Source organism: Acanthochromis polyacanthus, chromosome 8 (genome assembly GCF_021347895.1).
Source record: "Acanthochromis polyacanthus isolate Apoly-LR-REF ecotype Palm Island chromosome 8, KAUST_Apoly_ChrSc, whole genome shotgun sequence".
Lineage (NCBI taxonomy): Eukaryota > Metazoa > Chordata > Actinopteri > Pomacentridae > Acanthochromis > Acanthochromis polyacanthus.
Genome location: NC_067120.1, coordinates 11,547,567 through 11,559,340, shown reverse-complemented (window position 1 = coordinate 11,559,340; position 11,774 = coordinate 11,547,567). Strand labels below are relative to the sequence as shown.

The 11,774-nt window shown below is 46.0% G+C and overlaps 1 protein-coding gene and 1 long non-coding RNA gene across 6 annotated transcripts in view; one reads left to right on the top strand and one right to left on the bottom strand.

The window, feature by feature from the left end:
* The window catches only part of LOC110948956 (uncharacterized), a 92,235-nt gene extending 88,484 nt beyond the window's left edge, over window positions 1–3,751 (top strand). For all 4 annotated transcript variants that reach the window (XR_007943874.1, XR_007943872.1, XR_007943873.1 and 1 more), the window contains 2 exons: window positions 121–201; window positions 3,618–3,751. This is a non-coding gene — a long non-coding RNA (uncharacterized LOC110948956). The remainder of the gene's footprint in view (window positions 1–120; window positions 202–3,617) is intronic.
* The window catches only part of roraa (RAR-related orphan receptor A, paralog a), a 181,515-nt gene that overhangs the window by 7,081 nt on the left and 162,660 nt on the right, over window positions 1–11,774 (bottom strand). For both annotated transcript variants that reach the window (XM_022190684.2, XM_022190693.2), the window contains 8 exons: window positions 7,624–7,709; window positions 5,984–6,125; window positions 3,614–4,009; window positions 2,862–2,983; window positions 2,623–2,755; window positions 1,581–1,688; window positions 401–511; window positions 82–194 (listed from right to left, as the gene is read on the bottom strand). In XM_022190684.2, coding sequence (XP_022046376.1) covers window positions 82–194; window positions 401–511; window positions 1,581–1,688; window positions 2,623–2,755; window positions 2,862–2,983; window positions 3,614–4,009; window positions 5,984–6,125; window positions 7,624–7,709 — 1,211 coding nt within the window. The remainder of the gene's footprint in view (window positions 1–81; window positions 195–400; window positions 512–1,580; window positions 1,689–2,622; window positions 2,756–2,861; window positions 2,984–3,613; window positions 4,010–5,983; window positions 6,126–7,623; window positions 7,710–11,774) is intronic.

The window sequence follows — 11,774 nt, the reverse complement described above, 5'->3', positions numbered from 1 at the left end:
GCTGCTACAAGAGCAGAGCATGCTTAGCAGACAGCTACTTCCAGCGATAATGGATGGAGTGTTTACGGCAGTGCACTGTACCTTTGTAAGTATACCATCCTCTCTGTGGTTCTTTTGCAGGACGTGCTGGAGGGCCAGTTGGATCTTCTGCTGGAGCTTCTCCACCTTCACCTTCTCCTGGAGCCAAGACCGGTCTGGAAGGTAAATTATTGCACTTTTTTATGACTGTAAACCACATATAGGCCCCTTAAGAGTCAATGTGGCTCATGTGAAAAGTAAGAATGCAGAGCTGGTAATGCTGGAGCTATCAGTTGTTAGACAAAACAGGAGGGCAACAGTGTTCATTGTTGTGGTGAATGTATGTCTGCCTTTCTCTCTTTGCACTGTGAGTGACACCTACCAGCAGACATCAACACAAAGGCGGAGAACAGGGCGATCTCATCCTCAGACAGGTGCATAGAACACAAGTTTTTCCCAAACTCGAAGACGGAGCTGATCAAGTCGTCACAGCCTGCCACAGCAAAGGACAGAGAGAGGGGGCTTAGGATGAGGAAGACCAAAGAACAACATTCACTCTTGATCTTTATTGGGAGAGAGGCACACAGGGAGGGGAGAGGAAGGGGAAGGAATGAAAAAGAGCGGCATGCTGACAGCACATGGGAGCGTCTTAAGCAGAACAGGCAATGCTTTTACTGAGTTTTGCCTCCCAGACGAGTCACTTTTGGCAGTTGGGTGGTGTTATGCAAGCCAAAATGAGGTCACTATTGAGGCTTTTAGTTAAATCAATTATCAGAGATAGAGAGAGACAGGCGGATGCCACCGCGGCTCGGGAAGCCCATCACTCTGCCTCCCCCGCTACGGACCCCTCAGTGTGGAAGTCACAGGACACTGGGGCAAATGCACGAGCTCACCCTATACAAACACAAGCACACTTACAGGGAATGGTAAGCTCCCACTAAGAAACATATTTCTGGATTTTTACTGCCACTATGGGACACATTTACATTTTTGTGTCAGAATGTAGTTGGAAATGCAAGAACATTCATGGTGGAAAATCATAGTAATATCATGGCAGTCAAACACGAATGCTATTTGCTTTCGCCTGAGATGCTTTATGTCAAACTATCAATGATGGTTTTGATAGCACTCTCCCTAAAGACACTCCGTCTGGCTTTATTTATTCCACAGTTACAGGAGCCATATGCAGCAGAGCCTCACTAGCATCTCTGTTCTACCATAAATAACTGCTGAAGAGACAGCAATGCCAGGTGAGGAAGGGATGAGTGCTCAGTGTTTGCTTCTAGGCGTTCAGCATTGTGCAGAACAGAACAGCAGACTCTAATTTTGGCTGTTACACCAAGGAAGGGAGTAAGACACTGTAAGAAGCACACACCAACACGGCAGCTCGAAAAAACACACATGTACACTCATTCAAAAGTGCGCACACACACACACACACACACACACACACACACACACACACACACACACACACACACACACACACACACACACACACACACACACACACACACACACACACACACACACACACACACTTTTATATCCACTTCACTTACCTAATGACTTGAACACATCAGGTCCGGCATATTTTCCATCAAAATAGACTGTGTTGTTTTGCGAGTCAAAGGCACGGCACATTCTGACAAACACAACTTCCAAAGAGCCTGTGGAGACAGACAGGAACAAGATGCTGAATCTGAGCTTTGTTTCTTTCTTTTTTTTTTTTCTCCCTCACAGTTACACATCAGTCAGGGGTGCAAAACACATGATTGTGCTTTGTGCTAATCTTCAACAATATGAGTAACACAACCACTTTGAAATAAAGAAGCCTGCCGTCAGAGGGAAAAAAAAGTCTCCTCTGCAGATGAAAATATCATCGACAGAAGGCTATTCTTCCATAATAACATGCCAGATAAAAATTGTGCTTCATTCAGTAGTGACAGTGCTTATTCATTCAACCTTTATTTAGCTAGATAGGTATTTATTATATCCTACAATTTGTACCACTCTGTGGGAGTGGATAAGTGGATCAAGAAAATGCAACAGAAGCCACTATTGCCTCTAAGGGAGATGCTACTGTTTTAGAATGTCATGTCTGACAAGGGATCTCAGTCTTTATTTCATTATTCGCATTGGTTGTGCTAATGCGGAAAAAAAATTGTTCTGGGAAAGACTCAGGAGAGGGGATTGTTTGCTGAATGTGAAGTATATGTGTTTGAGCTTCGGTATTTGTGCATAAATACAGGTGACAGTGTGCAAAGAGCCGTAGCAAGAGATATAGGTACTAATCTAAATGTACATCTTCATGAGAGCAGTTTGAATAGACATCAGTGGTGTTTGTGAAGAGAGCGGCGGCCGACATGATGGGGATAATGCTGTGTCCGTCTCTGCTATGTATGTAATGAACAGAGGAAAACAGTGAGAGACAGCGAGGGGAAACAGGCGGGGTGGGGTCTCCTTTCTGTGACACTGTCTGTGCGTGTGAAGAAGAGGGCTTTGTGCAGTCAGGTCAGCTACGCCCTTGTGACAATGCCAGAGGGGGGGTGGTAGTGGTGGGTGAGTTTGACGGCAGCAGGCCATGTTGACAGGCTGTCATACCTGCTTTCAGCAGCACTATCTGATCGTTCTGACACAGCTCCATGAAGCCGTCGATGCGCTTGGCAAACTCCACCACATACTGAATGGCCTCTGTTATTTTGATAGCACACAGCTGCCACATGACTTCCCGGGGCTAAGAACAGATAGGACAGAGAATGGGTTATCGGCTTTAAAACAATAGTTTAGATTGCTGTAACTGCTGTAGAGGCCTCGAAAAGGCCCAGTAGTGGACAAGCTACCTTGCTCTGGTAGCTCTCCACCTCTTCTTGCAGGAAAGCCTGCCAGGTCATCTGCTGCAACTCCTCTCGCAGGTACTGACATGTCTCCATGTGTGACTTAGAGATGTTCTGGGCCAGGTGCTCTGAAACACAACCATCGTCAAAAACCCAAAAGATCACAGCTGAGATCTGAATGTTACTCACAAGGCTATGTGAAAGTGAAGACCTCACTGATGAAATATGCCACAGGAAAAGAAGATTTATTTACTGAGCTTTCATGAAGGAGGAGAGGCGGATACGCGTGGGCTTTTTTGACTGGGAAAAGGCTTGTTGACATTTCCTTTTACTGCCTGCAGGAAGCTCATAGCTTAAGGTTGAGGCAAAGCCAATCTAGTTATGACACAAATGCATGGAAAGGAGGAGGGGCACCACGTTACTCATTGAAACAAAGGTCACATTTTCTCTGAGAGAAATATTGAGTATAAAAATTTAAATGGTTTTGAAAACACATCTGTTAAAAGGAGTTCCTAGGCACAGGGGAGCCTAAAAAAATGATTTCCCCAGACGCCTGCCCTGCTGGATCCTGATTGGCCCTAATTAATGGAAACTAATTACAAAAAAGAGGCTCTTTTAATGAGTGTTGGAGATGAGTCTCCAACCTCCTGCTATTTTAAGCAACCTTTGTGTCGTTTGCCCCACGGTTGAGTTGTTCTCCCCCCTCCTCCATTTTACTGTCTCTCCTTTTGCCTCTCCCTCTCTTTCCTTCTCCTTACCTAGTTCAGCCATGGACACGGTGGGGGAGGTTTCTCCGTTGGTGAAGGAGCAGTAAGGGAAGAAGCCAGAGCCCGGGGCAAAGTCGCAGATGGGCTCCGGCTTGATGCCGTTGATGTCCAGGCCTGACTGGTCGGGAGATGGTTGGATGTCCAGGTAGAAGCTGCTGACCGCCGAGTCTGGTTTGCTGCCATCAGGGGTATGACCGTCCATGTAGCCGCTGAGGTCATCATGGAGCTCTGTGAGGCCATTGGCTGAGAGGCCATAGCTAGGTGTGAGCGGCTCCGCCTCTCCAGGCTGCTGTTGGTGGTCACGTTGCTGCTGCTGCAGCCGATGCTTCTGGACCTCAGCGTACAGGCTGTCTCGCTGCTTCTTCGACATGCGGCCGAACTTCACTGCTGTGATTCGCAAGACAGAACAAGTGTGAGACAACAGATCCAGAGGCTTCATAGCACTCAAGTAAAATTCATGACCAAAAGAGTTGGTTAATTGTATTTCTGATCCCTTTTGTGCACATTTACACAGTAATTTTGTAGAACATTCGTGTTGCTGATCAATTTAGTTAACTCTCTCTTTGAGTCCCACCAATAATTTCACTGGTGGGGCAAAGTGTACATAGGTGATTTCACCTAATCCTTCAACATGCAAAGATTTGGCTTAATTTTCTAAAACATAAAATCACATTTTAAATGACATGGCATTCGGTCTTACTCAATCTTTAAGGACACCAACCCTCATCACATCTCACAAAAAATACCTGTGGAACTGCTCTGACCACAAATGGATTTGTCTCATGCTATTGACTTATTCTTATTGTTTTGAAGAAATAATCAATGTAGAGACAAAACAGATGATAAGGAATAACAGAAGCTGTTTGTCAATGTGTGCCTTCCACCGACACAGCAACACATCAGAATCACACTATAATCTATGTGAAAGTCACATGTTACCATTAGACCAAAAGATGCGTTCTTTATCGTTGTACTCAACAAGACTAACGTACAGGGAGTGATATGACAGGATCAGAGATCATTATAAAAATGGACAGCTTCATAAGTACAGAGGCAAAACTGGGAAGGCACAAATGTCTTATCAGCCACTCGAACATGAGACACGCAAAGTTGCTGCCTCCTGTTTCAAGGTTTCTAGACTAAACAGTAGTGCTGAGAATGAGACTCCTTGGCTGACGTTCTGGGGGCCTGGCAGTAAGTCAGCCGGTCACAGTGTGTGTGTGTGTGTGTGTGTGTGTGTGTGTGTGTGTGTGTGTGTGTGTGTGTGTGTGTGTGTGTGTGTGTTCTTGTGTGTGTATGTGTCTATGTACGGTGGAAAGTGAGTGGAGCGACACAGAGGAGAGTGCGGGCAGATGGGCTCTAGTGTGTTCAGTGAAGGTAAGAGTCACCTTCGTCTGTCCTGAGTGTATGTCTACATGTGTGTGTGTGTGTGTGTGTGTGTGTGTGTGTGTGTGTGTGTGTGTCTGGATGTAAAAGTGAGAATGTGTGTTGCACACAGAGTGCTAATGTACTTCTGTGTTCATTCACACTCATGAATATGTATGAATGTGTATATGAAGATGTGCCGGTCTGCGTGCATGTATGTTCAGGTTCTCACTTGTCTGTGTGCATTCCTCAGTGCATTTTACTGAAAAAAAAAAGTCATAGCTCTGCTGTGTTCTGATAGAATCTCCTCAGCCCAGTCTAGTCTGGACCAGCCTGGCACAGCGGGAGCCTTCTTGTACACATCCCCACCTGTGTGCTCCCATTACTGCATCTCAGCTGCAGCAGCTCTAATGACAACCTCTAACAACCTCCTATTTCATCAAACCTAGTTTCTATCACAGCAACAAATTAGACCCACAGACAAAGCACTCACCTACTAGTGGAAGACAGTGAACATTGGTTGACATCTTAGCATGTGTTCATGTCAAGTTCATGAGAAATGTTTTTTTTTTTTGTGTCCATTTGAGTATAATGACACGTCATCATTTTCTGTCTGTGTTTTCTTTGTCTCTCCAGCAACAATGCAGTATAGATTGCCAAAAGATTGGGAGAAATCAGCTGAACTCTCAAACTGTTTAATTAACTCTCAAAATAACATTTCTAGATTGCAGTAAAACAAGCATTAAAAACACTATATTAGAAACTTGACTATGACAATTTGATATTTCGATCACCACGAGGAAAACTCCTTCCCCTCTTGCCCACCTTCACAGGGAGGTGAGTCTCCATCCCTGAACCATCGATTCAAAAGGCACTTCAGCGGAGCAGATTCTTGCCCACACAGGCGCCTGAACCTGGGCTCTTCACCTCTCTCTAATCACCACACCACCCTGCTACAACCACCCACCTGTTTCTCCTCTCCCATAAAGCACTTACCATCTCGTGACATGCCCACTGCCAGGCACTTCTGCAGCCGGCAGTGCTGGCAGCGGTTGCGGCTGGTGCGGTCGATCAAGCAGTTCTTCTGACGGGGGCACGAGTAAGCTGCATTGCTCTGCTGACTCCTCCTGAAGAAGCCCTGCACACGGAAAGGGGGCATGGAAACACCTAAGGTTACTGGATGAGCCACTGTGGGTGGAAATAGGTTCCGGGAGTGAAGGATCCATTTATGTCTTCATCGTGTTTTAGTGCTGAAAAAAAAGCCTTGCTGGTTGTGGTAATTTATTGTATTCCTCATGGTGATGTTTTTATTTTACTGCTGCTAAACTGATATATAATAATACTACTGTGACTGTTTTTTCCCTGAGTGTTCTGCTGTAATATCTGGCATTTAAAGAGCGCTGCATTTTACAAGTGTGTACAGCATGAGAGTGGTGTGTTTGGGTAGGAATGATAACAGTGGATGGTATTTTTCTTCAGTGGGGTTATTAGTGTTGATTAACGCGGCACTGGCATGTGCAGTGCTAAAGGACTGCGAATGCACACCGACTGGATTCCTCATCCTTTGACTTAATGAATTGATTCCAGCACATCATTAACATGCCCCACTCTACTGCTCCATACACATATGTCTTAATTAGCTGCTCATTGGCTGTTTAATTACAAGAAAACAGCTGACAGCTGCCAAGTTGCTTTATAATGGAAGCCATTATGGAAACAGACTAAAACTGCCAGTGACAAGCAGCACTCTTTAATAATGCTATGATTTATGGTCCAAACTTTTGTGCTCGCACATATCATTAAAGGCCTCTCTGCTTGGACTAATTAGCAATCATTAAAGATAGATTTCAGCAGTTTATTCTTTAGTGTTTTCTCCCTTCCAGCTCCGGTGTGAGGAGTGCTGGGAAGAAGTGCTGAAAGGAAACTCTCCCTGTCCCTCTGTCTTCTCTCTCTCCTTCACACACTCACACACAGACACACACACACACAGGAGCAAACAGCAAAGGTGCAGGCTGGCTGAGGAATGCTAATGATGTGCCTGGTGACAAGCATGGGGACAAGAATACACTCTAAGCACAAAATTCCCCTCACTGTGAATGGCTGCTGCATTTGAAACAGTACAAAAGGTGGCTTCAATAGAAGCAACACACTGTTGCAAACAGCCAACAATCTGCTATAATTCAAAGCTCTCTCCTTTTGATCATTTTATTTCAAGAAGAGCAGGCTGCAGCAGAAGCAAAAACAGCAAAAAAGACATGTCCCTGGGAGGGAAAGGCAGAGCAAGGCAGAGGGATGACTTTGTCCTACTAATTGTGGTTTTCTGTGATGTCCTCTGTGGTGCTTGACCACTTTAATGATCACGCTCTGTGTTTACACTTTGCAGTCCCTCTTCAAATCATCGTAAAACTTCGGCAACGTTTTCAAATGTTTCTCCTAGCAAGCAACTTTCGCTACTTCCTGAATTTTCCCCGTCTTTCCCCTCTCAGCTCTTCTGTCCCTCACATACACCCAGTCACACAGACACACACAGACACACACAGACACACACGCACACACACACACACGCACACGCACACGCACACGCACACACACACTTCCTCCTGTGCCACAAACAGGTTCAGTCTCTTGATGCTTACCTTACAGCCTTCACATGTTATCACGCCGTAATGTATGCCTGATGATTTGTCTCCACAGATCTTGCAGGGAATTATTTCGATTTGAGCTGCAGAGAAGAAAAGGGAAGGGAAGAAGCAAAGAAAAAAAAAAAAATCAACATTTTGCTGTCACAAGTCACTGTACAACACCTTCACCATGGATCCATGTTGGTACATGAAAGAGCACTGTGCTTCTAAAAACATCTCATCCGGTGGCTTTTGAATCCTCACTTCCACAGAGCATTAACTGAATATTTACAGAGTTACACTGTGTGTGTGTGTGTGTGTGTGTGTGTGTGTGTGTGTGTGTGTGTGTGTGTGTGAAGGGAAGGAGGCCATTTTAAGTACTCACAAGCAGCCAATGTAAACACGGTGTCAATTTGCATCCTAAACACAACTTACATAAGAAAAACCCAGCTACCCACAAACCCTAACATAGGACATGAGTCCTAATACTAGCCTTGTGCAATGACAAAGACTCATTTAGCCACATGAGGCGATGTATTCCCAGTTGGAAAACTTGACTTCATGAAGCCTCTTAAATTTCAAAACCATGAAAACCCCAGGAGTAAATCCACCGCGGCCACAAAGAGTCATAACATGCCCGCTGTACTGGATGGAGCAGCTGCAGTGACTTTCTGTGTGTGTGTGTGCACCTCTATTTTATGCTATAGAAAGAGGGTTCAGTTGCCGTTTGGTGGTAGTGTTGTGGCTGTTGACAGGCCTGTGTTTCACCCGCCATAGGGGACAAAAGCACCGAGAGGACAGGCCTCATCCATCGTTGGCCTTCTCTTCAGGAGCGGACCACAGGGCAACACAACAGAACAGACAGAACACACAGACATCAGAGACACAGAACTCCCATCTCGCCCCGCTGCTCTCTGCTTTATCACTGCAGCCACTGATGCTACAACCCTCTCCACCTCCATCCTCCACCCCCCAACCCAACCCTCCTCCAGAGATCTGTATCTCGTAGCCCTCCTCCACATCTCTAACATCTCAGTCCCGCCATCCCAACAGTGCACTTCTGCGCCAGACGAACGCCGCTATCTGATCTAAATCGAGGAAAGATCACCGCGGGATATTTTCTCACGATGTAATGTAGTTGTTTTTTTTCCGCAGTCAACCAATCAGAGAACGAGGGGATGTTGCAACACGATTCTATACTAATTAGGGGAGGAATATTGTGGTTTGCCTTTACAGGATGAAATAAAAATGCTAATAATTAAAAATGCGGTGGCACCTTCACAGTGTCAAAGTGTTACATCAGCCCCTTGCCTCTAACCAGGCCTAAGTGTCTACTATAATGCCTCAGGTCTGTTCCAAAGACAAGAAGCTTCAAATATCCTTTGTACACCTTAACAACCAACCTCTTTAAACTAGTTTGATCACATCAAAAGTACTTTTGCTAGAGGTTCAATCCAGAGATCCCTGCCCATTTTAATCAGCTGCCTACAAGTCTGTAATGTGTCATGTGGATAATGTCCTCGTCCCTGAGGCATGCCCGGGAGAGGCCCTTAACACAGAGCCTCTAATCCACTAACCCGGGAGCCACACTCTATTCATTCAGGAATCTGTCTGTTCTCCTCGCGCTGCTGGAGTCAACAAGACCAGCCATGTTTACTTGGAATTAGCCTACATTTTAGTAAAATGAACAAAAGGGAGTGGTGGAACATGCACAATTAATTCTCCTCCAGACAACACCTCCTGCGATTTGTGATTCTCACATACAATAGAGGGCACTGCACCTCGTCGGCCCGGATTAGAGTAAAATCCAGGCAGGAGGCGGGCTTTGACAACCTAACAGAGAGGGTTAATTTATAATTAATCTTGTCCTTACTGTGCACAGTTGCTTGTTATTTCATTTAGGTCTATCTCTGTATGAGTGCACTCTATTGTTTGTTTTTGTGTTCTCCCCACATGAGCATTAGCAGTGCAGTGTGTTTCGACTCCTTTAGCATTTTCAGCCTCATTACTTACATAATTTGTTCTGACATGCACTCACAACAACTGAAGCGTGCGGTAATTATGACTAGCTGTGGTTATGGTGAACTCAGGGTTGCAGTGACAGGCCCCAGCCATTGGGTGGCAGTGCAGGGCTGTGGCTATGGTTGTCTTGCCAAGTTAAGCCAAGCTTCCACCCACCCTATCCAGCCCACAGGCTTTTGGCTCTGAGCTCCAGCCTCTGATAGCTCCCGGCTTAGGCTGCTGCTAGCTTCCCCCACCCCCACAGCATAGCTGTGAGATGCCTTCATCTCTCCTGAAGAAGCAGAGCTGGCTGGGCGCTCGCTCAGGCCTGACAGAGGCTGTGCCACATCAGGTGAAAGCAGTGGGTGTATAGACACAGGGGTGCCAGGCTGGGCAGGGCATACATTCACACAAGCATGCCTCACAAAGCCCTATCTGCAGCAGGAAGGCCCTGAGTGCACAGAGTCTCACCAGCGAACGCTCTCTCACTCCACCACTGCACAAGCCCCTGGATGTTCAGTGCACTCAACAGTAAAAAGGGTTTGTCTCTGGACCAGCTGAGGCAGGCTTTATAGTTTCCTGTATGAGAAAAGACATCACTCTGAACATATAGCTATTTCCACACTAGGATGAACTGTTTTCAAAGAGATGGAGGGGTCAAGGAGAATAAATACTGAACAATGACACAATGGAAGACAAATATACCATGAAGTCACCTAAACCATCAGTCAATATTTGCCCCTTTCAGTGGCTGGTCATGGGGCCCTCGAGCTACACGTCAGACACTGAGTATGATTTAAACTGAATTCACACAGGGGACTCAATCAAACAAAAAGGCCTACACTTATAAGCACTCCCAATCTGGCAGTCAATATCTATTGACATGAGCTGCGGTGTTAACTGCCTCTTGGTGTGAAACAGGCAGCTGCTGGCTCGCTTGAGCTTGACCAGAGCGGTGCCACTGATCCCATTCACCGCGCCTGCCTGCCTGCCTGCCTGCCTGCCTGCCTGCCTGCTTCTCTGCCACCCTGCCTGCCCGCTTCCCTGCCAGCCAGCCTTGCCTGCTCTGTTTACGACATCAAAGCCAGGCACAGTTAGACAGGCAGCCATGCTAAAGCCCATCCCAGCAGCCTGCCGCTCCTCACAGCACAGTGAGATGGCCTCTGTACGCAGGCCACTTCAAAGACACCTGCTGAGACGCCAAGATTATGTTTGAATCACACCGCAGCACAATCACACCGCGGACATGACCATAAGGGTCGGACAGTGGCTTAGGACTGATTTCCTGTATGCAGCATTGCAGCTTTGGCGTGGGCGTCTTGGATAACGGGCATGGCAGAGAGAGGAGACAGTCAAACAGAATGTTAAAGCTTGTTCTTTGTCTGTCTGTGGCTGAGCAGTTCAAGGACACTGATTCACAACACTAGCAGGCCCTTTGAGGGGATGACGTGTCACTCAGAGCACATGTACAATAGGGCAGTGAGGCCGCTGCATGTTCACCCACTGCCCTTCACTGTCTTCTCCACAGCCCTGAGATCAACCCACTGCTAAAACAGTACACCGCTTAAATCAAAGAGCAGGAAACTACCAGTCAAATGCGAACACCCAGAACAATTTGCACAGTAGCGGCTTACAGAGGCCCTGTCATAGATTATTTCATCATAAGCACTGAATAGTCAGACACTGACAGACAAAACACATTCAACCTTTGAACTGCAAATAAAATGCAGCCCAGTTAAAGAAAAATGAGCAGCTGAGAAATATACTGAAAAAAATGTTGTTTTTAGTAATACTGATTAACTGGAAGTCACTATGTAGTGTGAACTGCAGATGGAAAACAAACAAAAAGGACCTGCTCACTGCATTTGCTATCGCGGGTTATATTCTTGTCAGATATTGTTTAATTTAGTAGATCCCAGACAAAATAAAATAAAACTGAAAGTCCTACAGGCTTGTGCAAACATGGAAAATCACTAGTCAAAATCTCCTGGCTGTTCCCACTGAACCCTTGAACTACTGACATAACGTTGAAGGATTAAGATTATCCCTTACATTACAGAGCCATGCCCAGGCCACCGTCATAATGCTGAGAGCTTAACCCATTACTCGATTGGACCATTAAATCAGTTTCTCATGGCCTGATGATTCACCATAGATGTGCGCAA